This window comes from Ovis canadensis, chromosome 1, assembly GCF_042477335.2.
Source record: "Ovis canadensis isolate MfBH-ARS-UI-01 breed Bighorn chromosome 1, ARS-UI_OviCan_v2, whole genome shotgun sequence".
Taxonomy (NCBI): domain Eukaryota; kingdom Metazoa; phylum Chordata; class Mammalia; order Artiodactyla; family Bovidae; genus Ovis; species Ovis canadensis.
In genome coordinates, this window is record NC_091245.1 from 101,223,326 (window position 1) to 101,247,746 (window position 24,421).

At 38.9% G+C, this 24,421-nt stretch overlaps 1 protein-coding gene across 1 annotated transcript; it reads right to left on the bottom strand.

The window, feature by feature from the left end:
• Nucleotides 1-762: 762 nt before the first annotated feature.
• On the bottom strand, nt 763-15,101 carry ANP32E (acidic nuclear phosphoprotein 32 family member E). The gene is made up of 7 exons (XM_069574063.1): nt 14,673-15,101; nt 11,568-11,717; nt 10,967-11,089; nt 10,049-10,214; nt 8,842-9,014; nt 4,279-4,339; nt 763-3,417 (listed from the first exon to the last, which is right to left on the bottom strand). The coding sequence occupies exons 1-7, from the start codon at nt 14,724-14,726 to the stop codon at nt 3,350-3,352; spliced, it is 795 nt and encodes a 264-aa protein (XP_069430164.1). The 5' UTR covers nt 14,727-15,101; the 3' UTR covers nt 763-3,349.
• Nucleotides 15,102-24,421: the final 9,320 nt, after the last annotated feature.

A 24,421-nucleotide genomic window follows, 5' to 3' on the forward strand; every position in this document is an offset into this window, starting at 1 on the left:
CTTTACTGACTGAACTATGAGGGAAAGAATAAACAATACTTAAAAGTGTTTTTGAATCCCATTCTCTCAAAGAATGGCTTCATTATCTAACATCTCCACCAAAAACTAGTGTTATTACTACCATCATCTTTAACCAGAAGGGATAAGTTTTGGATTGTTTTAAGCCATAAGACCAGAAAACACCATACTAATTTCAATAATCCCTGCAGTTGAAATGTACTTCAGTATTTTCCATCTCTCAGGAGGCAGAGTTCCATAATTAAAATACATGAAAATATTACTTTATACTTGTGCCTTGACTTTATCAAATTCCAGAGTTGCCTACAAATGAAACTTTCAAAAAACCACTTATCATAGGAAAACCAAAATGAGAGCAGATAAAGTTTGTTTCAGGTTGGATTTACTCAAGATAAACATGCAAGAATTATTTGTATTTATATTATCTAAGGACTCTGAAGATAAACACAGTACTAATGGAGACTTTAGACTCATTTTAGAAAACTATTTGCTGTACAAGAGGTTTATAATCACTTTGGGTAACTATAAACAATAGTTAACTTCAACTGTAGATATTATTACTTCAAATCAAAATACAGAAAGTACTGGCTCAGTTTGCAACCCCTTGGGAAAAGTTAATGAGTTAAACTATTACACTGTATTATCTCATATCACATTCGTATTTGAATGTTAATTTCAAGCTGATTCTGTTTTAGGAAAGACCTTCAATGGTGATGTTCAAAAAATGTCATACAGTGAAACTAATCAGTAACAACTCTTCAATTTATTTGAAGCAATTCACTTTCAAAAACTTTAATAAATTACAGCAGTCACAGAAAAAAACAGGGGTCAGAAACAATAAAATAATAATCAGTACTGCCTTTTTTGTTTGTTTTTAACACTGTCATGGCTTTATTCAAAACACAGTTGCACAAAAGTATTAACTTCAAAGTTTTCAAGGAGGGTCTTGAGGAATTTAACACACTATATACATACTGCCATACAAAGAGCATTAAAATAGGACCAAAAACTTCTACAAAATATAAAACCCACCCTTACTTATTTGCATGAAAATATCACCCACAAAGCTAAATAACTCTTAAAAAGTTATTTGGAGGCTCTAAGTGTTGTTTTCAAACCAAAGAACTCTAATTTTGATCATTTTGATTGCACAATAAGATGATTGATAAGAAAGTCAATATATAGATTTAACTTTTAAAGTATCTTATAATCTGGCATATTATGCAATAAGAATTCTCAGGAATTAAAACAGGGTATTATAATTGTTAAAAAGGAGTAAAATGTTAGCCTTTGGAGATTCCAACCCCCCAACTAAACTAATTCCAACAGTTTTATTTTAGTTATGCAGCTTTTTTAGTTTATCCAGAAATAACTTTGTAATTTTTTACTCTAAAACCCTGTCATACATTTTAAACTAAGAAAGAAGTAATACTATTCTCAGTAATTTAAATGTGTCCCAGTATGCAAGTGTAACCAACTAATTTGCTGATACTTTTTAAAAACTTACACATATTCAAAACAAAGGGGAAAAAATTTTTAGCTAGCTAAAATTAAGAAAGCAATTGCCTTGAACATGGAGCCTCCACAACAACAAAGATGTACTTGCCTACTCATATTATATTTAGTAGTTGTATAAGGAAACACACACTCAGTTATCCCAAATGTTTCTATTTTTAATAGACATCTACCTGAAAACAAATCTTAATATTGATTTAGTTTCAAATATTTTCCCAGCTGTCCAGTGTATTCCAATTAAATGCTATAACTGGTAATAATGCTTTAAAACTATACAAAGAATAAAGGTTCTGCTCAGAAAAATTAGAACTACTTTGCAGTGTGTGCATTCTTAAGTTGCTTCTGTGATGTCTGACTCTTTGCAGTCCTATGGACTATAGCCACTCAGGCTCCTCTGTCCCTGGGATTCTCCAGGCAAGAATATTGGAGTGGGTTGCCATGCCCTCTTCCAGGGGATCTTCCCAACTCAGGGATCAAACCCGCATCTCTTACGTCTCCTGTACTGGAAAGTGAATTCTTTACCGCTAGTGCCACCTGGGAAGCCCATGCTTTGCAGAGTGGTATCTAAATCATTTGGAAAGCTAATCTGATTCGAATGTCTCATTATCACCAGGCAATTGTTCTGACTTTCAGAGAAGGCAATGGCACCCCACTCCAGTACTCTTGCCTGGAAAATCCCATGGATGGAGGAGCCTGGTAAGCTCCAGTCCATGGGGTCGCTAAGAGCGACTTCACTTTCATTTTGAGGAACACAGTGCTGCTTCCAAGAGTCTCCTCTATTCTTTTCTTTCTCCATCTTCCTAATACAGTCTGTACATCCTGTCAAGAAAGATTTACAGTAAGCAGAGTCTGTTGCATAAAACTGTATTGATAATAATATCCATATTTCAGAAAATACTCAGTTTCTTTCACTTAGCTTGTTTAAGACTGACACAGGTCTGAAAAGGTGGTTGAGGTATAAAACAGAGTCATCCTGGGTGTCCCTGTTTCCCAACTGTTTTTTGAGAAGAGGGAAAGGAGTGAAACAAGAAAGGAAGGTGATCATAAGAGAATCACTGAGAGGAAAACAAGAGTGCACACTTAAAATAACAACCGCTGGCAGGCCATGATCTTCAGCTGAAACAAGAAAGGGCTCACCTACATGTCTCTCAACTCAGTATAAGCAATTTTTCCTTGAAAACAAAAATCTTAGTCACCTAGCTTAAAGGGTTTTAGAAGGCTCCACAAATACCATGAGCTATATTGTTGGATAAAACCTTTACTATTCTGCCCCTACTTTCCAAGCTAGTCATGTGACAAAAAAGCACTCAACTACCCTCAGCCAAAAAAAAGGCACTGCCTTCAAACTAAAGATCTCTGGGTTGCCTCTAAAAAAATAACCAACTTAGCATTCAAGAGACTATTTTCATTCCAGATTTCAGCCAACTGTGATTTCAGTGAATTTATAAATAACTTAAAAACCCTATGAATGAAATGCACCATACTATGCCTGTGTAAAAGCGATCATATTTTAATTATGCTAAAAATGACTAATACAATGAGCTTTAATTAGAAAATTTAAGATTCTAAATAAATTGCTAGGGAATTTCACAATGGGGGGGGTCAATGAAAATTTTTCTCTACATACAATATGATCATTAACAGACTAGTTAATCTTATTTGGAATGATAAGGCAAAAATAGTAAAACCACACTTTTCCTATAAAAAGTTACACATTATATTCTGTAGGGATAGCTATCATACAAGAAGAAACAAAGAAGATGTGACCACTCTATTGCACACCCAGGAACATTAGGGAATCTGGTCTTAGAATGATCTAGTCATCTTCCTCTCCATCATCTTCAGCATCTCGCTTCCTCTTTTCCCCTCGAAGACCTTCTTCTTCTGAAAAAATAAAAGGAAAACTGTTGAAAATACTTAATTTTAACAAATGAATATTTGTTAGGCTACAAAATTTTGAATCTATCTTAGTTAAAGTTAATGGCACAAGAAAATTATAGGTTAGGTTTCCCCTCTGCATTACTTTTAAGTTCAGTATTGAAACAACCTTAATAGACTTAGAAAGCCATAAATAATGACAGCTTGCTATGCACCCTTGTGGTCAAATCATGAAGTACAGATCAAGAAACATTAATGGAACTGTTACTAAATTTTTAAATTTCTTAAAAGACCTAGGTAAAGAGAGTGAAGTGAAGTGAAGTGGCTCAGTCCTGTCCGACTCTTTGTGACCCCATGGACTGTAGCCTACCAGGCTCCTCCCTCCATGGGATTCTCCAGGCAAGAGTACTGGAGTGGGTCGCCAGTTCCTTCTCCAGAGGATCTTCCCGACCCAGGGATCGAAGCCCTGTGCATTCCAGGCAGACACTTTAACCTCTGAGCCACGAGGGAAGCCCAACGAGAGGGCAAATCTAAAGCAGGCATTATCTGGAGTTCAACTGCTCTTCTCTCATAAATAAGGTTTCACCCTCTTCAAAATGAAAGTCTATAAAAAAATAATAAATTGAGCTTATGGCCCCATTATCTCTTCATTCCTGTTTTGAAACAAATGTTATAAGCTGTGTTTTTTTTTTTCCTTTTAAATGGAATTAATGAATGTCCTGAGAAAATTCCTCTTTAAAAAGGTTTTATACCTTTCAAGGAATTATGTGATATGTTATGATCAGTGATAATTTGAATTATAGACACATTCTTTAAAACCCATGAATAAAAGCTTTTTAGGATTTTTGAATGGCTAATGTAACTCACCCTCTTCTTCCTCTTCTTCTTCTTCCCCTTCTTCAACATAGTCATCATCATCTTCTTCATCCTTGAGATTCAAATATTGTTTGAATATGACACAAATAAACTTATTTACAAAACAGAAATAGACTCATAGACACAGAAAACAAATTTATGGTTACCAAAGGGGATGAAGGAGGGATAAATTGGGAGTTTGGGATTAGGAGCTATAAACTACTATATACATAAAATAGATAAACAACAAGGTCCTACTGTATAGCACAGGGATCTAATATCCTGCAATAAACCAAAATGGAAAAGATTAAGTGTGTGTGTATATATATATAAAATTGAATCACTTTGTTATATACCAGAAACTAACACAACACTGGAAATCAACTATACTTCAATTAAAAGAAAAAATTCAGTTTGAGAATAAACAACCCATGACATGGGCTTTTCACTCTTTGATAACAATACATTCCAACAGGAAAAAAATATATGGTCATCCTATGTTCTGACAACCTCTGCCTAACTTACAGAGGTCTTTTTAAAAGCCTAACTAAATCTAGTTTTTTCATGAAAATAAGTTATGGTTCAGAACAGCAATGTTCAAAAGAACTTTCTGCAACAACGGAAATGTTCTGTATCTGTGCTGTTCAATGCAGTAACCACTAGCCACACACAGCAACTGAGCATCTGAAATGTGACCAGTGCAAATGAGGAACTGAATTTTATTTTACTTTAACTAAATAAGCAAATGTGCCCAGTGGCTAATAGAGTAATTATTGACTATTTCAAAGACACAGTCTTCTGTTTCATAGACTGCAGAAGGAATCACCTGAATCGTAGCTCCAACACAGTTATACGTATGGAGTAAGTCACTTAATCTCTCTGGACTTCGGTTTTCCAATCAATGAAAAAAGTATTCATCTAGAAAGATCTCTAAGTTCTTTCTACATCTAAAAATCTACACAGCAAAATAGCAAATATCAATAAAAATCACAATAAAATTTGATCTATAACTCTTGTGGGATGAGGTATTTTGGATAACTAAGGTTTAAACACAGCCTCCAAACATCATAACCTTTTTTTTTTTAAGCAAATTGGGATAAAATCTCTAAAATGCATTGCACACTTCTACCATTTTATGCTAAACCTTTTCCTTGAATTATCATAGTCACCATTTTGATGATGAGCAGTATACTAATTAGTATATGCCAATTTCCTCAAAGACTATTAATATATGTAAGATGGTTTTCTCCTTTTTAAAGTGACTCTTGGCCTCTACTTTGAGTTGTATCTTTTCCTAATGCCTGCTGTTTTAGTTACTATTTCAATTTTAATCTGCTATGGATTCAGAAACTACATCAAGCAGCTTACCAAAGAACTGAATATAGAAGAGAAAATAGGTTTAGAGTAACAGCTTGAATATTCGCCTACAAAGAAAACGTCTTTTGTTATTTAGACCTTTTACACTTTTACATTTTAAACATTACTGCCTTGTGCTTGGTTGTGTTCCAGATGGTTAAGTTCTAATATATATTTTTAAAAATGCAATCAATCTAGGGGCCCCCTCCAACTTCAAAACAGTGTACACTTCCTTAAAATAGTTTAAAATGGCAAATGCTAAAAACTGCTTGGTAGTTAAGAAAAACTTGGATGACCCACCTTTTTCAAAATAACCACAGCTCCATTTGTATCTAGAAACATTAATCAGAACCTATTTTTCCCGCATTTAGCTTGAAGCCCCTGAGAAACTAAACTACATGACACATATCAGAAACCGTTCTTAGTCAATTCAAACCTTAAAACACTCCATACCAGGACATCCAAGCTACAAAAAGCATAAACAATTGATGAGGTAGCAAATAAACTAAGCAACTACAGTAAAAATTAGGAAAGTATGTGGGCTTACACCTACATAAAAAAGGAAGAGAAGGGGGTAGAGGAGAGAGGGGAGAGAAGAGCAGGGAAAGGGAGAGGAAAAGGAGAAAGTAAAGAACATTTTTTTAAACACTTCAAATCTTCAAGGAATGACAAATGAGGGTATTTAAATATTCATACATTTAAAAAAAAAATCAAACCACTTGAAATACTAATCACATGTATTCCATGGTAATTTAGAAAAGCTCAACTTTAAAAAGCAAACTGTTTCTCTGGATTTTGTTTTATATAAAACATGATTAATCAATTCATGTTTTTATGCCTTTTAAAAAACATATCATCTTTTTATGCCTTTAAAAATATATATATCATCTAGAGACTTCCCTGGTGATCCTTTGGCTACGACTCAGTGCTTACAAGGCAGGGAGCGTGGAGTTCAGGAAACTAAATCCTATGTGCTACAGTGAAGACCCAGCACAGCTAAATACACACACACACACATATATAATCTACTAGATTACCAGATATTTGCTCTGTAAAGATTATGGTCTTTTCCTAATTAGTGGTTTATAAAATGTTTCCTCATTTGTGTTAATACTGTGAATAGTGCAAAAACACGGTAATTCCCAATTCTCCTAAATCCTCCATCTCCATTTTTAATGAAGTATACTACATATAAGTCCTTCTGTATACATATTAATTCCTTACATCTGAAGAGCAGCTGAAATAGAAATAACTCAAACAAAAAAGTAGCTAATCAAATATCACTTCTATTTCCTTCTGATTTTTTTAAAATCTTACTTTCTGAAGGTTCTCTGGCTCTTGGCTTCTAAAAACAAGACTTCATTTTAAAAAAAAACACCCAAATTACCTCATCATGATTGAAAACTTCTGGACTCAGCTACCTGGGTACCACACTGACTTAATGTTGTATATATTATCTTAGAGATGTTTGCTCTATACTTCACCACATCATTTTTAGTTAATATTTCCCAATACTCAACAGAAGGATGAATATAAACATTCAAAGTTAGCTGAAGGTCATTTTTAAATGACTTAATACTATTTAAAGAAGAATTATTGGCACAGAAAATAAAAGTCAGCTGCAAGGACTGGTGGTTTAGTGGTTAGGACTCTGTACTTCCACTGTAGTAGGGGCATGGGTTTGATCCCTGATCAGGGAACTAAGGTCGCACAAATGGAGTAGTGCAGCCAAAGGCAAAAAAAAAGTCCAATTACAAAATAACAAATCTATTATTTTACTAAATAAATTAAAATTTATGAGGAAAATATTCAAGTTGTATGCTGATAAAAACTGAATAGGTTGCCTTTCTCCCTGAATACTTAAAAGTTCTATTCTTCATTATTGTAAAGATCCTAACTCACTAAGGCCCCAAGCAAATTTAAGTGCCATTTTTTTCCTACACTAGTTTCATATTTAAAACGGTATCAGAGAAAAATCATCATTAGTCAGTGATACTGTTTAAGTAATGTAAAAGTCATTAGGAAAACAAAAATACCATTTCTAGTCTAAATAAGAGGTTATTTTTAATAATAAATATTAAATTATGATGAAAAAACTCAATAATTTTACATTAAGAGAAAACTTAATAACTTATCTAAACTCCTAGTGACTACAGATCATTCGTTCTAGTCAAATGACATTTCCTGTGAACCTACTATGTCCCAATCAATGTATTAGATGCTGAGACACAAAGATGAATAGCCCTTCCCTAAAGGAGCCATCTAGTAGAAAGTGGCCAAATAAGATTTTACAAAATGTCTATAGGTTCAAAGGTAAAAGAGGAAGGAGTGGCTGTCCCTTTAAAATTACAGAAAGCTGAGTGTTTAAAGGATCATGAGGCACAATTTGAGTAGTGGTTACACAAGTGTGTACATATATAATATTTCATGGAGTTGTACATAAAATTGGTCCACTTTACATGCTTTAGTATATTCATGTTTACCTGAGAAAAAAGAAAAGTTCATTAGAAGGCATGGCTAGCAAGTCATTTCGGATAAAGTAAACGATGTGTGTACAGACAGAAAGGCAATAATAGCTTCGTGTGATGATTTAATTTGGTACTAAGGGAGATGAAGCTAGAGAAGGAAGCAGAGGCTAGATAATGGACGGCCTTGTTTATCGTGGTGGTAACAGGGAAACATTAAAGGGTTTCAAGCAGGCTAGTGATACAATCACATTTGCATTCGGACCACACAGGCAGGCATTGTGGAGGATACACCTAAGTAGTAATGCTATTCTCAGAGAGACCATTTAGAAAACTACTAGAAAAGCATAAGCAAAAAAAAATTAGGGGAAAGGAAAGTTTCCATGAATGCCTACAATGTGCCAGCAACTAGATACTTCACATATATTAGTTTGTTAAATCCTTAACGACTCTATGAAGTTGGTATCAATCTCAGTTGTATAAATGCAGAAACTGGGGCTCAGACACACTTGCAATGTTTCCACTATGCCATGCTACTGAGGGAAAGATGGATTTGAAAGATATCTGGGAGGCAAAATCATAGGGTTTATGATTATCTGGATATAGTATAAACTAGGGGGCAGTGGGGGAAAAAAGCAGGTGGATACACACAGAATTGTGGGAAAAACTCTCAAATTTCTACACAACTTACTTTTTATATTACTTAACGCTATGCCTAAAGAGTTAATTTTCACTGCATATAAGGTCTACTCACCTGAATTTCTTCTTTCATCAAGTATGAGAGGCCCACCTCCTCTTCTCCCTCTCCCAGTTCTGAGCCTGCTTCATCTTCATCCTCATCCTCCTCCTCTTCTTCCTCCTCTTCCTCATATCCTTCAGGTGGACCAGCTTCATCTTCCTCTTCCTCTTCATCATCTTCATCTCCATCTTTTAGAATATTTTAAAAGATGAGCAAACGTCTGGGCAAATTATTTTTGCCCTGGCCCCTCAGATTCTTAAGCCAATGGGTAGAAAGTATCTCAGGGTGATTTTTTTTTTTTAAGATTTCTCTTTTATAATATCCCTATTTACTATTTGAGAAATACAGTATCTAAACATTAAAATTTTTCCAATGTATAGATTCTCTTAAAAACATTACATGTACTGAAGTTGATTTTACTTCATAGTCTTCAAAACCTGACAATCATTCCATCATTTTGTAACACTGTTTATCCATCAAATTTCTTCTTACAAGTGAATAACTTTTCAACCAATAGCAACAGTGTCCCATCACTAATAACAGCTGTTCTGTCATCTGATCTATTAGTCACCAATTTATCTGAAAATCCATTAATAGTCACTCACTATTCTCCTCTCCCCGATCCCTAACAATGATTACTCTACTTTCTGTCTCTATGAATTTACCTACGAATGTGAAGCAATGCCACATATATTGTATGACATTTCATATAAACAGTGTCATACAATATGTGGCTTTCTGAATATGGCTTCTTTCACTTAGCAAAATGTTTTCAAGGTTCACACACATTGCAGCATGCATCAGTACTTCAATCATTTTTATGGCTGATTAAGATTCCATTGTATGGATATATCACATTTTGTTTATTTGTTATATACTTGTTTCTACTTTGTGACTTTTATGGATAATTATGTGATGAATAGTTTTTGGCTTGTTTTTAATACTATTTTAAAAGTTACCAAAAAAAAAAAAGAAGTTACCATTTTACTGAGTAGTGGTGAGGTTTAAATATAAAATTTTATGGAGCTTAATATTATAATAACCATTAAATTCCCCAAAGCAATCAGAAATCAGAACAAATACAAGACTAGGGCTGTGGGTTTAAAGGTTTTCTTGTCTTATATCTTTTATCCCCCACACTTAAATACCCAAGTCCAATCTAATTTACTAGCTAGGGTAGAGGCTATAATTGTGACACATTTATAGTATTAAGAATGATTACCCTCATCATCCTCCTCTTCTGAATCTGGTGCTTCATTATCCTCCTGGTCAAATCCATCTAAGTATGTGATTTGCTGCAGCAGTTCAAAAATACTTTCTCTGTAATCTTCCAGGTTTGTGATCTCACAGTTAAACAAGTCAAGACTCTTCAAATTTTTAAGATTTTGCTAGAAAGGTAAAAAGTAAAAAATTACACTCACGATTTAAAATCTCATGTTATTCTTTTTTAATTCATGAACCAGAAAATGTATAGAACTTGAAGTCAAGAGAATTTCAGATGTTTAGAATTTTATAATGAAGGGTTATTATATCGAGCAGTTAATTCTCCTAATAGGCCCTGGTGCATAAACGCCACAAGAGCAGGAACTCTGTTTTGTTCACTGCTATCTCGAGCACCCGGCTTAGTGCTTCGCCTGTAGTGGCACTCAATATATTTTGTTGACTGAATCTGTGCATAAAGAGGCAACAACAATAACATGGTTAGTTTAAATCCACAATCAAGTTTATTTTCAACAATTTCAACCTCCCCCAAGCTTTTTTTTTCTTAAGTTTTCAGAGTTTCACTTCATCTCCTTTCCTTCCCTCATACCAGGAAACTGAGGAGCAAATAATGAAATAACTCAAAAAATAATCAAGAAAGAAGGAACAGAATTTAAGAAAATACTGGAAATTTTACAACTCCTGATATTCAGAGTTATCAACTCCTGAAGTTGATGATAAAATACATTTCCTACTGATTTAAACATTTATCTGAATGTTTTACTCCAAAGGAAAATAAAGCAGTATCATCTGTATAACAACATATAAGAAAGTCAAAAGTTTCACAAGAGTGAATTACAAGTCAATAGGATAAAACTCAAGCAAATCTCAGAAAATTCAACCAAAAAAAGCAAGTCCCGAGACAAACCTTTCCACTTACCAGAGCTTCTACTGTACTGAGATCTTTGATTTTGTTTCCACTCAAATTGAGGTAGGTAAGATTTGGGCATTTCTCTGCCAGGACTTCCAAGCCTCCAGAAATTATATTGTCACTAAGTTCCAACTATATATTCAACATGAGAAGAAAACAATGAATGGCAAAGGCTTAGGACACATTAAAGATTTCTAAAATATATCAATTTAAAGAAGAAAACAATTGTCATTCTCTTTGCCTTCAAGAAAGACTTTCAGAAATCTTTAATTTCCAAATTCCCATCTATGACCACCAAATAAAATATTAGAATCTCTACGGACTTCTAACCAGGTTTGGTTCCAGTTGTATAATAGTTGGATTTTACGCTTCAGAGAAAAACATTTGGTAGGTGTTAAAATTCATGTCATAAAGTGATTTCATTATTAAATTTCTACAACCAAAGCAATATTACAGAGGATTTAAAAATGCTACACAACCCATTTTCTTACCTCTAGAAACACAGAGGCTTCTAATTAAAAGGCAGAATCATCATTTCATGTGGGAAAAAATGTGCATAGTACCCCTTGGCATCAAAGTCATGATACTCTCATGCCTAATGTCAACTTACCTTCCGAAGTTTATTTAAGCTGGGCAGCCGGGCCAGTGAACTTAGTTCCACATTAGCCATACTCAGAAACTCTAGTTTTTTAAAAGTATCATTCAGGCCCTCAATTTCCCCATTGACACAGAGGCAATTATCAAGGACCAATTCTGTTACCTAGAAGAGAGAACGTGAATGATTCTTTAGTTTGTTTAGCAAAAGGACCTGGGTCCTGACACTCTGGAAACATGAATATTAAAACCACCAATCCCCTTACATAGATCCTTTTCATTCTCTCCCAAAATCGAAATACAAAGTCTGATATCTTAAATTAATTTTTTAAAATTTAAACTTGGGCTAAGACATTCAATGCCTGCTTCAAATCACTAATAAAATTTTTTTAAATATATATTTATTTAGCTATACTGGGTCTTAGTTGCAGCATGTGGGATCTAGTTCTCTGACCAGGGATTGAACCTGGGTCTCTTGCATTGGGAGTACTGAGTCTTACCCACTGGACCACCAGGGATGTCCCATTAATTAAAAAAAAATTTTCTTTAATTGCATAAGAAATAAACCTTTGAAAAATGTCCCACGTGAAACTTGTTTCTGACACTTGTGAAAAGGACCCTCAACATCAGGGCATATATTTATGCAGTAAGGGGACACCGAGGTTACTGAGAAAGGATTTAAATAAGCCCTAAAATAGCAGGGAGAAGAAAGGCAATTGTTTTATTCACTCTTTCACTTTAAAACCCCCTTTTCCTTGGTTGATGTCACCATAACTCAAAAATACCTTGTTACCTTTCATGAAGAAACACTAGAAAGCTCCTTCTCAGACAGCCCAGCTTTCAGATGGTCTTTGTTCTAGTATCAGTATCACCCAGAACAACACATCCTCAACTAAATGTTATTTTCCCCTGCCACCCTGGTAGAATTTCTGTTACTTCTCCCCAGTCGTGGAAGGGCAGATGCTGGATCCTCTGTCCGGTCAGAGCTGGAGCACAAAACTTTCTGGTGTGGGCCTAAATGGACTTAAACCTAGAAGGGAGGCAGGAAACCTTCGCCCTCCACTCTCAATGCAAAAATATGTCTGAGGTATTTTGAGAAATAAATGTTAGCAACTAGGAATGCCACCTTCTCTATTTGAACATGACATGGTATTTCAGGAAGCAAAGGAAGGCATCATAATCTGGTTAGAGCAGAAGTCAAGGCCTAGAAGGTTAGCATGACTGCCTGGAGCCAGTCACAGGTGGGGCAGAGCTGTGCCGGCACTGTCAAGCCTCAGACTCCTAGTCTAGCTGAGTGGAGGAAAGGGCCACTAGATTTGGTGTCAGAAAACCAGTTTTTCCACTTGAGTAACTTCACTGCCCTGAGACTCCGTTTGCTAATTTGGATTCTAAAACAATACCATCCACCTTACAAGTTGGTTGGAAGTACTAGAGTAAATAACAAACACGAAGAGCGCCCTGTAAACTGTAAAGGGCTGTTCAAATGTAAGAAACCGTTATTACACCACAGGGGAAGGAGGAGAGGCTGCACAAGTGACATCCGGGGCTCCCCAAAACTGGCGAGAAAATTACTAGGGATAGGACAGGTATAAACATGGGGGGGGAGGGGCAAACCCACTTTTCCAACCAAGACATAAAAGCGCATTCGAAATGTGTGCTTCTGCGAGACAGCTTTTTAACTTTGGTTTTGTTTTTTCCTTAAGTCCTTAAAGAGTAGGCCCTAGGAAACTTCAAGTTATCTGTGGGATGATAGTAGTGACTCTTTTCCCTCCTCCCTGCCCCCCACCAATTTCATGGAAAGATCTTTTCTAAAAAGTACTTAAAGATCTCGGATTCCCACTCCTCACGCGCTACAGCCTACCGAAAGGACCCTACGCTGGTACGCACAAGCACCACCTCTACCCCTCCCGAAAAACATATACCCCTTATATTGCAATTCTAGGGTTTATTTCGAAGGCTGCAATTAGCAAGCCTAGACGTTTTCCACTGCGACCAGAAACGCGAGGTTCCTCGCTGGCCATGGGCCCCGCTTTCGCGACCTGCCGCTCCGACCGACGGGAAACCCCAGAAGGGGCGGGGACTCCCCAACGAAAAAAGGGGTCGCCTCCCAGCCCGCACGCCCCCAGTGCCTCCGCCCCGGGCGGGGAGGACTGGGTGAAGTCGAGAAGGCTCCCTCCAAAAAGGAGGCGGAAACGCCTTCCGCCCGACCCCCGAAAAGTTGACCGCGACCCGCCTCACGTGGCCCCTCCCAAGCCTGTCTCTTTAACTAAGGCGACAGCAGCGAGAGCGCATCATTTACTTTCGCCGAACCTATCTTTAAGACGCGAAACTTCTACGACCCATTTGTTTAGTTTTGTGAAACGGTCTCCCGGGATCAAAACTGGAGTTGCAGCCTCCACGACAAGACACGCAGAGCCGAATTTTGTTACACCGCGGAACGACGAAGGGGATAAAGTCTCGTGTCCCCTCCCCACCTCCGGTCACTACGACGAGTCCCAAAACTTCCTCGCGGCCAGAGAACCAGCCGCTGACCCAGATTCCGCCTGGCGGCGGTCGGCGCGCGCCGCTTCCCGGGGGAGTGGGCGCCGCCGGCAGCCCGCGGTCCTTCCGACTACGCAAGCGACCCCAGCCAGCGCCCGGCGCGATGTCGTCGAACGCCCAGGGGCCTCGAGGCCGGGGACGCCCCCTGGCCCCAAAAAAGAGTTGGCAGCACTGCAGAAAAGTTGGACTAACTTCTCAGGCGACGATGGCTGCGGCAGAGGCGAATGGGACTGGGGGGTCGCGCCCACGCCGCCGGCCCTAAGGAGCAGGAACGTGGGCAGCGAAGCCGCTGAACCATCCCCAACACCCCGCTTCCCGCCCCCACGAGGCCACGATGCCTGACTCGAGGGGAGAAGGGGCTAAGCCCCCAAGCACACACAAAAACGCCCCCTAGAAACTTAAACCCTTCGCCATTTTAAGATTTTAATGATTTAAAAGTTAAAATTGAATATTTCCCTCCAGCCCTACCCAGATGGAGGTTAATTCATTACCCCTCCCCACACACCCACCAGGACCCCCAGAAACCCGATCCTCCGAATACAGGGCTGGTGAGGAAGGGGAGGGGGCTGAGTCATCTCACCTCCTCCGGGGCTCTGTCCCTTAACTCCAGGTTAATCCTCTTCTTCATCTCCATGTCCTCCTCCTGCTCTTCTGCTACTACTCTCCTCCCTTACCTTTTCCTGCCTTTCCCACTACCCCCAACCCTAAATTTTTAAAAGATTTGGAAATGAATGAAAAGAAAGGCAAATATAAACGCCCACCACCACCAGATAGGTATGGGGAAGAAAGAAGAGAATCGCAAATGGAGTCCAAGGAGTTGGGACTCTAACTCGGCTGCCCCCACCTCCTTGTCCACACACTCGCGCGCGCACTCACACGCACACACATACACACACCCTCAGTTCCTTCCCCTTCAATGGCTGCTCGGAGACTGAGCCTCCATGACACGGCACCGCCAACCCCCTGGCCTACACTCCACCCACCACCCGAATGTATTGGTGGATTCCTCAGCATCTCACTACTCCATTGGGTTACATAAATGTCGATCAGTCTTTAGGGCGGACCTGAACCAGAAACAGCGTGTTTACTGGCTGCGACCAAGCGCGCAGTTAACTCCGATAGGTTCAGGAAGGTGTTCGTCCCGGAGAAATGATTTTGAATCCCAGCAGCCCCCCTCCTTTTCTTTGTGTGATTGGCGCGCTTTCCCTAGGCGATCGGACGGTTCTGAAGCTTGTTGGATTTCTTTTTGTTTTTGTTTTGTCTGTTTTTAATGTTAAAGGAAGGAAGAAAACATCATTCTTACGGGCGGAAGTTGTAAGACAGATAATTCAGCACACTGCACCCACCCGCTCCTGGCGGTTTTAAAACGCAGCTCTTGCTTTGCAGCCAAGGTGAACAGCAACGTGCTCACCACGTAAAAAGCATGCCTTCGTGGCAGTGTCCTGCAGGAGACAGGCTTCTGGTGCAGAACCAGAACAGGGATAAAGATAGTAGTTTTAACTTTCAGCATGAAGGACTAAACGATTTTGAAAGTAGTTGGGTGAAGTATGATAAGTTAGGCACTTTTAAACAAAACTACCCTAGAGGACTTGTTCTTGAGGTAATTGTTGCTGTAATAAAGACTGAGACCTTGGAGGGAAAACAATGCTGGGCTAACGAAAATCAGACATTAATGCGCATAGAAATAGTACCGCAATACCTCTCTTTTCTAAAATCCCTATGGTCAATTTCCAAGGAAATCTGTAGTTTAAATATGTTTTAAAAGTCTGTCAATGCGGAATATAAAAGCGGTATAAGAATGATTTTTTAAACTTTTGTCTTGAGAGTTTAGCCTTTCTTAGTTCTTGCTTAAATTCTGTTCTTTCCATTCCCTTACACCTTTCTCAGGATAAATTCCCGCTACTTTGGGGAAGGAAGTAGGTGACTTAGTCCAACTTCCAGAACTGTTTCTTTACTGTTTTTCCCCCTTTTCAGGTTAGAGACCTTAGGATTTCCTATTAGATTTCTAACGGCTCCACATTGCCCCACCTTCCATACTTCTCCCTAACAAGACACACAGCTCCTGAAACAGGCTTGCATTTAAAATGTAAATATTTGGAATTTGTCACGTTAAATAAAAGAAAACAAAATAGTGATTGCCTTTTCCTTGCCAAGTGTTTCCTTTGAATTCCCTGAAAAGGAGGTTTTATGAAGATAAAAACAGCGGAAGAGGGAGAGATTTTGTTATAAAATGATATGACAGGGGCAGGTATTTGGAGTTAGTCTTTATTTGTTTGTTTGAACCCAGTCCAAAGGAAGTCAAGATGATACAAGAATGAATCAAAATGAACTGAGGAACAGTTCAAGAAGAGTTTTTTTTTTTTTTCTAAAGCAAGACAAGGAAAAAGGGGACTATAAAGAAACACATTTTAGTACCAGCTTAGGAAGTTCTGTATTCTGATCCCACTAGCCGTTGCAATCTGAAACTCTGAGTGGAATCCCAAAGACAGTTCAGGGAAGGAGTCAGATTAGGGAGTCATCCATATATGAGTGATAGCTGAGGGCATGAGAACAAAATAAGATGTCCACAGAGAATGTATATAAGAAGATTTATCAGGGAAAGGAGAACAAAGCATGGTTGAGGAGACAGACGTTAAGTTGTCTACCAAAGCTGTCAGAGAAGCTAAGGAGCAAGTAGAAAAGAAGGAGGTGAATTTGTAGGGGGGAAATGTATGCAAGCTAAAGAGTTTCAGGGGATAGATGATTACTGGGGTTAAACAGTAGGGCTTTTTTATCAGAACACAATAGATAGAATGGGAGAGTGGGCTAGAAATAGTGAACGAGAGGAAAGGCCATGGTAAGCCGAGACAGGGATTCTGAAAGTGGACCTTACCCCCATACCTGTTATCCCCTTCCTCATATCATCTTTTATCTTTATATCTCAATACCTTGAAACTTTCTAGTCTCAGTCAAGAAGCTAGGATAAACAAGATGCTGGAGAGGAAAGATTCCCCATAAGGCTGCTGCACAGAAAGAAAGGTGCCTAGGAAGCGGTTGAATGAAGAATTCCACCAAGCTAGCGGATAAGTGCATGGAGCTTAAGTGAAGGATAAAAGAATGAAATACAGTCAAACATGGAAACAACCTAAATGTCCATCAAAAGATGAATGGATAAAGATGTATATTATGTATATATAATATAATGGAATATTACTCAGCCATAAAAAAGAATGACATAATGCCATTTGCAGCTACATGGGTGGACCTAGAGATCACCATACTAAGTGAAGTAAATCAGACAGAGAAAGACAAATATCATATGATATCGCTTATATGTGGACTCTAAAATGTTACACAAATGAAATTATATAAAAAACGAAAGAAGACTTAGATATAGAGAACAGATTTGTGGCTGCCAAGGGGTAGGCAGTGCAGAGGAGGAACGGATTGGGAGTTCGGGATTAGGGGATGCAAACTATTATATACAGCATGAATAAACAACAAGGGCATATTGTATAGCACAGGAAACTGTATACTCAATATCCTATAATAAATCACAATGGAAAAGAATATTAAAAAAGAGTATATTTATATATGTACAGTATAACAATCACTTTGCAGTATACCAGAAACTAACACAACATTGTAAATCAATCATACTTTATTTTTTTAATTTTAATTTTTAAAAAAATGAAGGAAAGGACTTCTCTGGTGGTCCAGTGGTTAAAAATCCACCTGCCAATGCAGGGGACATAAGTTCAATCCCTGGTCCAGGAAGATCTCACATGTCACAGGGCAACTAAGCTGGTGTGCCACAACTACTGAGCCACAACTCTGGATCCCACGCTGTACAGCAAGAGAAGCCACCACAGTGAGAAGCCTGCACATCTCAACAAAAAGTAGCCCTCCCTCACTACAACTAGAGAAAGTCCATACACAACAACAAAGACCCAGTACAGCCAAAAATATAATTAATTAACTTTTTAAAAAAGGAATATAGTTAAGGAAAAAGCCAAATTCATGAGCTGAAATACATTTTAAGCTGAAATAATGAGGCAGATATCACCTAGAGCCAGACCTCCTGGAATTTGAAGTCAAGTGGGCCTTAGGAAGCATCACTACGAACAAAGCTAGTGGAGGTGATGGAATTCCATTTGAGCTGTTTCAAATCCTAAAAGATGATGTGTGAAAGTGCTGCACTCAATATGCTAGTAAATTTGGAAAACTCAGCAGTGGCCACAGGACTGGAAAGGGTCAGTTTTCATTCCAATCCCAAAGAAAGGCAATGCCAAAGAGTGTTCAGACTACCGCACAATTGCACTCATCTCACACGCTAGTAAAGTAATGCTCAAAATTCTCCAAGCCAGGCTTCAACAGTACAGGAACCGTGAACTTCCAGATGTTCAAACTGGATTTAGAAAAGGCAAAGGAACCAGAGATCAAATTGCTAACATCCGTTGGATCATCGAAAAAAGAAGAGAGTTCCAGAAAAACATCTACTTCTGCTTTATTGATTACCCCAAAGCCTTTGACTGTGTGGATCACAACAAATGTGGAAAATTCTGAAAGAGATGGGAATACCAGACCACCTTACCTGCCTCTTAAGAAATCTGTATGCAGGTCAAGAAGCAACAGTTAGAACTGGATATGGAAAAACCGACTGGTTCCAGTTTGGGAAAGGAATACATCAAGGCTGTCTATTGTCACACTGTTTATTTAACTTATATGCAGAGTACATCATGCGAAATGCTGGGCTGGATGAAGCACAAGCTGGAATCAAGATTGCCAGGAGAAATATCAATAACCTCAAATATGCAGATGACGCCACCCTTGTGGCAGAAAGCAAAGAAGAACTAAAGAGCCTCATGGTGAAAGTGAAAGAGGAGAGTGAAAAAGCTGGATTAAAACTCAACATTCAGAAAACTAAGATCATGGCATCCAGTCCCATCACTTCATAGCAAATAGATGGGGAAACAACGGAAACAGTGACAGATTTTATTTTCTTGTGCTCCAAAATTACTGCAGATGGTGAAATTAAAAGATGCTTCCTCCTTGGAAGAAAAGTTATGACCAACCTAGACAGCGTATTAAAAAGCAGAGACATTACTTTGCCAACAAAGGTCTGACTAGTCAAAGCTATGGTTTTTCCAGTGGTCATGTAAGGATGTGCAAATTGCACCATAAAGAAAGCGGAGAGCCCAAGAATGGATGCCTTTAAACTGTGGTGTTGGGAAAGACTCTTGAGAGTCCCTTGGACTGCAAGGAGATCCAACTAGTCCATCCTAAGGGAAGTCAGTCCTGAAGGTTCATCAGAAAGACTGATGCTGAAGCTGAAACTCCGATACTTTGGCTACCTGATGTGAAGAACTGACTCACTGGAAAAGACTCTGGCGCTGGGAAAGATTGAAGGCAGGAGAAGGGGATGACAGAGGATGAGATGGTTGGATGGTATCACTGACTTGATGGACATGAGTTTGAGCAAGCTTCAGGAGTTGGTGATGGACAGGGAAGCCTGGTGTGTTGCAGTCCATGGGGTCTCAAAGAGTCAGACACAACTGAGCAACAACTGAGCTTAAGAGGTGGGGTTTAAGTGGCCAATGAAGAGTGAGACTAAGTATTTAGGAGCAAAGGAGTGGAATGAATGAGAGGGCGGTTCAGACACTCCTTTAATCCACCAATAAGAACCATACATCAGGATATTATTTAACTCAGTATGTCTTTAATGTTCAAAAACTAAAATTATCAGCTGCTGAATATTTTCTGTTGCCTCTCCAAATCCACTCTTCACCCTTCTCCATACTGCTCTGTGACCCAAAACCACATGAACTGCATCAAGTCCTATGACTTCCTGTATTTGGTCCATGGGGGAGGGGTGCTGGCAGGAAATCAAAAGTCTGGAGGAAAGTAAGGTTGAAGTATTTTTTGGAAGTTGGGGCCTCTGAGGAAGCCCAAACTAACCCATGAGAGAAATCACATGGAGAAGCCTCCGGCCATCATGAAGAGGTGAGAGGTAACCAGCCAGCCCTCAACTTCTCTAGGACCCTATGTTTCCAGCTCCAGTCACTGTCTGATTTGCAGTCACAAAAGAAATCCTGAACCAGAACCACCCAGCTGAGCCCGTCTCCAATTCCTGTCCCACAAAGCCATTAGAAATAATGAAATGATCATTACTGCTTTAACCCTCCCAATTTGGAGTTGTCATACAGCAATAGTGGCTTGAACAACCCCCTCTCTAGCTCTAGCTCAGTTGTGTCCAACTCTTTGCAGCCTCATGGACTGTAACCCGCCAGGCTCCTCTGTTCATGGGTTTTCCCAAGCAAGAATACTGGAGTGGTTGGCCATTTCCTTCTTCAGGGGATCTTCCCACCCAGGGACTGAATCCTCGTCTCCTGTGTCTCCTTGATCAGCAGCTGGGTTCTTCACCACTTGGGAATCCCTGAATAACCCCATAGATCACATTTTTCTGATCAAGGCTCACCAGTATCCTTTTGTTCTGTACAGCTGATAGTCATTCTACTCTTTTTAGTTTTGCTTAGGCTGATCTTCTGGGCTTCCCTTATAGCTCAGTTGGAAAAGAATCTGCCTGCAATGCAGGAGACCCGGGTTTGATTCCTGGGTGGGGAAGATCCCCTGGAGAAGGAAATGGCAACCCAATCCAGTATTCTTGCCTGGAGAATCTCATGGACAGAGGGGCCTCGTGGGCTACAGTCCATGGAGTTGCAAGAGTCAGACACGACTTAGTGACTAAACCACCCGGCTTTTCTCCTACTTTAACCAAAAAGAATTTTACCTCCCCTGAATCATTAGAACTTATTAAACTACTTATTCAACATTTATCCTATGCTGCCTTGTAAGTCATGTCTGACTCTTTGCAACCCAATGGACTATAGGCTGCCAGGTTCCTCTGTCCATGGAACTTTCCAGACAAGAATACTAAAGTGGGTTGCCATTTCCTATCCATGTGCTGTGCTTAGTCGCTCAGTCATGTCCAACTCTTTGCAACCCCATGGACTGTAGCCTGCTGGCTCCTCTGTCCATGAGGATTCTCCAGGCAAGAATACTGGAGTGGGTTGCCATTTCTTACTCATAGGTGTTATTTAATTCTGGTTTGCCCAACCAAAGTGGAATTTTCCAGAGAGAAAACAAGTCAATAGCTCAGCTTCCTCTGGCATCACTCACAGGACTTAGCACAGGGCTGAGCACAAGGTGGGTCCTCAAGACATGTTTAGTAATTGACCATGTCTCAACCTGCAGATGGTAATTTAAATTCATACTTCCATTAGAAAATAGAGTTTGGTTAATGCCTGCTTGGGGCACAGGTGACAGTGTAGAAAGGAGTTAAGGAAGACTTCAAACTTCACTTTCTCTTAACTTTTTCCCTTTCCTTTTTCCAAACTAGTTTACTTGCAGCCTTAAGACAAAACTAAGCTGGTACAACCACTGCAAGTGCATTTTCTCCAGAGTTCAGACTGATTTGGAACCACCAGAAAATTTTCCTGCCCATACCTCTGAAAATTTTCAGAAAACCATCCAACAGGGTCACCACTTCCCCTCTTGACAACAGCATAGATGATGAATACTGAAAGAACATAATTCTACAATGCGCAGCGTTTGATGTTCTATGGAAAGCTTCCAGGTCAACACGCTCCAAGGCAAGGTAAGTTGTTATATATATAAAGAAGTTCAACCATGCTGAAGGAGAGGGAGGCCATATATAGAGACAGGCCCTAGATAAAGAGAGACTATAAAGAGAGAGAGCCCAGACATCCCTCAACTCTCCCAGCCCAATGGAGGCCCCAGCCATGTGAGTGAAGCCATCTTGGATCCTTCAGTCCTTGTCAAGCCAACACCATATGGACCAGAGATGAGCCATTCTGCCATGCCCTGCCCTAATTTCCGAATCTTGAGTAAATAATACATGGCTATAGTTTTATTTTTTTTCCAGCCACGGAATGTAGCTTGCAGGATCTTAGTTCCCCCACCAGGGATCGAACCCAGGCCCAGCATTGAAAGCAGGGCATTCTAACCACTGGACCTCCAGGGAATTCAGCGTGGTTGTTATTTTAAAATACTCAGTTTTAGGGTGATTTATTAGCAATAGATAACTAAATAATAGCAATAAATAACTAACCCAAGGTCTTATGATTAGTGCTTCATGAAGATGAATCCCAAACCCAGTTCCTCTGATCAAACTTCAAATCTATTTTCAAAGGCAACCATTATAATCATGTTTAATTCATGTACACAAAATATTCCGTTCCCTAAGATATCCTTACCCACCATTGATGCTCAAAATGCCACACATAGATATTCAATCTTATGACCCGTGTTGAAATGCAAAAACTACAGGATAATTAATAAGTATAGTTAATCATTCTATTAAAACTTGGTTGAAGATATTTATCAGACTTTTTTGAGAAGAGGTTTTGATTGGTACCATGAGTACTATATAATGTTTGAACTACCATGCATTCTCTAGGTTTTTCTAATCACATTCTTTTTTAAATTTAGGATTCTTTTCTCTGTAGGGATTATCAGTGAGTGGAGAAGAGGGAAACATACATATCAATAAATTCTTGACTACTGGTGTGTGAATACCAAATTCTGTGAAATATCTGCAACAGATTAAAATTCTAGGTTGAGATTTCCCAGTTTGAGTCACCTCTTTACATGTTAAGAAAGTACAAATCAGTTTTAACATTAGTCAAAGGCAAACAAAGTTAGGAGAGTAAGTCTCCTAGAAATAAATCCATATTGTAAATAGATTTGCAAATAGAAATGATTTAGGGATCTTGCACTCTAAGAATTATTACATCAGTGCTTTTCTCCAGTAGCATAGATAATAAATATTTGCCTTAAAAGAAATATGTAACCTCAATAACAAGGTAACATTTAAAAAATAACTTTAAACTTGTGGTTAAACATGGAGAATTTAATACAGTACCTGCTTAACTCCATTCTTTCCCAAACCTATTATAATGACTTTAGATGGATAAACCTAAACCCAAAAGAACAAAAAGACTGATCAAGGAGAAAAGAGTTGATGAGAGAGCACAACAAAATTTTGGAATCTGTAAAGCTGATGGACCATGTAGTTCAGAAATGCATTTTCCTCACTTCTGAAGTTTTCCTTCTTAGGACAAAAAGAGCTCAGTTAGTGTAGCTGGGCCTCTCCCAGCCCTCTGTTCATCCACCCTCAGTGGACTGTCCCAATTCTCCCATCCTCTGTTCTCCTGGGAGAGGGAGCCTGTTCATCAGCACACACCCATTCTGCTATGCTCCTCCACACTGAGGTCTGCCCCAGTCCAGGCTGCCTGGCTCTGGAAAACAGTTAGCAGGCCCTCAGACTCTCACACCAAGCTGCACCTGCCAATCTGGCCTCTGACAGTAACAAGGCCTCTAAAAGTAATAATTGACCTCCATGTTGACTTCTTGCTTCATTTCTCAACTTGTTCAGGAATGTCCAAGAATGCTATTATGGGGATTCCCCTTAGAAATCCCGTTAGACTAGAGGTAATTGCCCTAGCAGAGAGGAGAAAGTTGAAACTTTACTGTCTGCAGGAAATTGAAAGACAATCTGATTTACACTGTAGAACCCCACAAAGATACTGAATTTGGAGACACTAAGAATCCTTGAAGATGAGAGTGAATGTAAGGCTAAAACAGAAGAAATGGCAAAAGGTCATGTGAAAAACAACTAAATTCCCTTCCCGACTCTGGCCCATAGAGGTCAAACTAAAACACTCTAAACTCAGAGATACCAGGCATAACTAAGGTAGGTTAGATGTAATGAAAACTGGCAAAAAAAAAAAAAGAAAAAAGAAAAATCTATATTTCAATGAAAACTCTCCTTGAAAAATCAACCCCTTTCTTTTCTCCATCTTACAATTGGATGCAACTTCAGGTAGAAAAGTTAGAGATTTCCTCTCTGGAGAAACTGATTAGCCTAAGACACAAGTCCAGATATCCTGACAAAATGGTAGGAAATGGCCAAATTACCTGTTCCATCCCCTCACTGCCATGCAGTCTACCAACTTTCATACATGATTACACACACCTTTAAGTGTTTTTAATGTGCCTCACTCTTAAATGTGAATGGATAGGTAAAGATCACAGATATTTTAGAAAGCCCCTTAACATGAAAAAAAAAGACAAAAATAAACAAACAGGAAAAAGAACTCAAAGAAAATAGGAAAGGATACAGAAGAAACCAATTTTCAAAAGAAAGCTTAAGTTAATATCATAAAAGATAATGTATTCATGAAAATAAAACAAAATACTGCTGTAGGAAAAACACTCTTGGGACTTACCCTGGTGGTCCAGTAGTTAAGACTTTGCCTTCCAATGCAG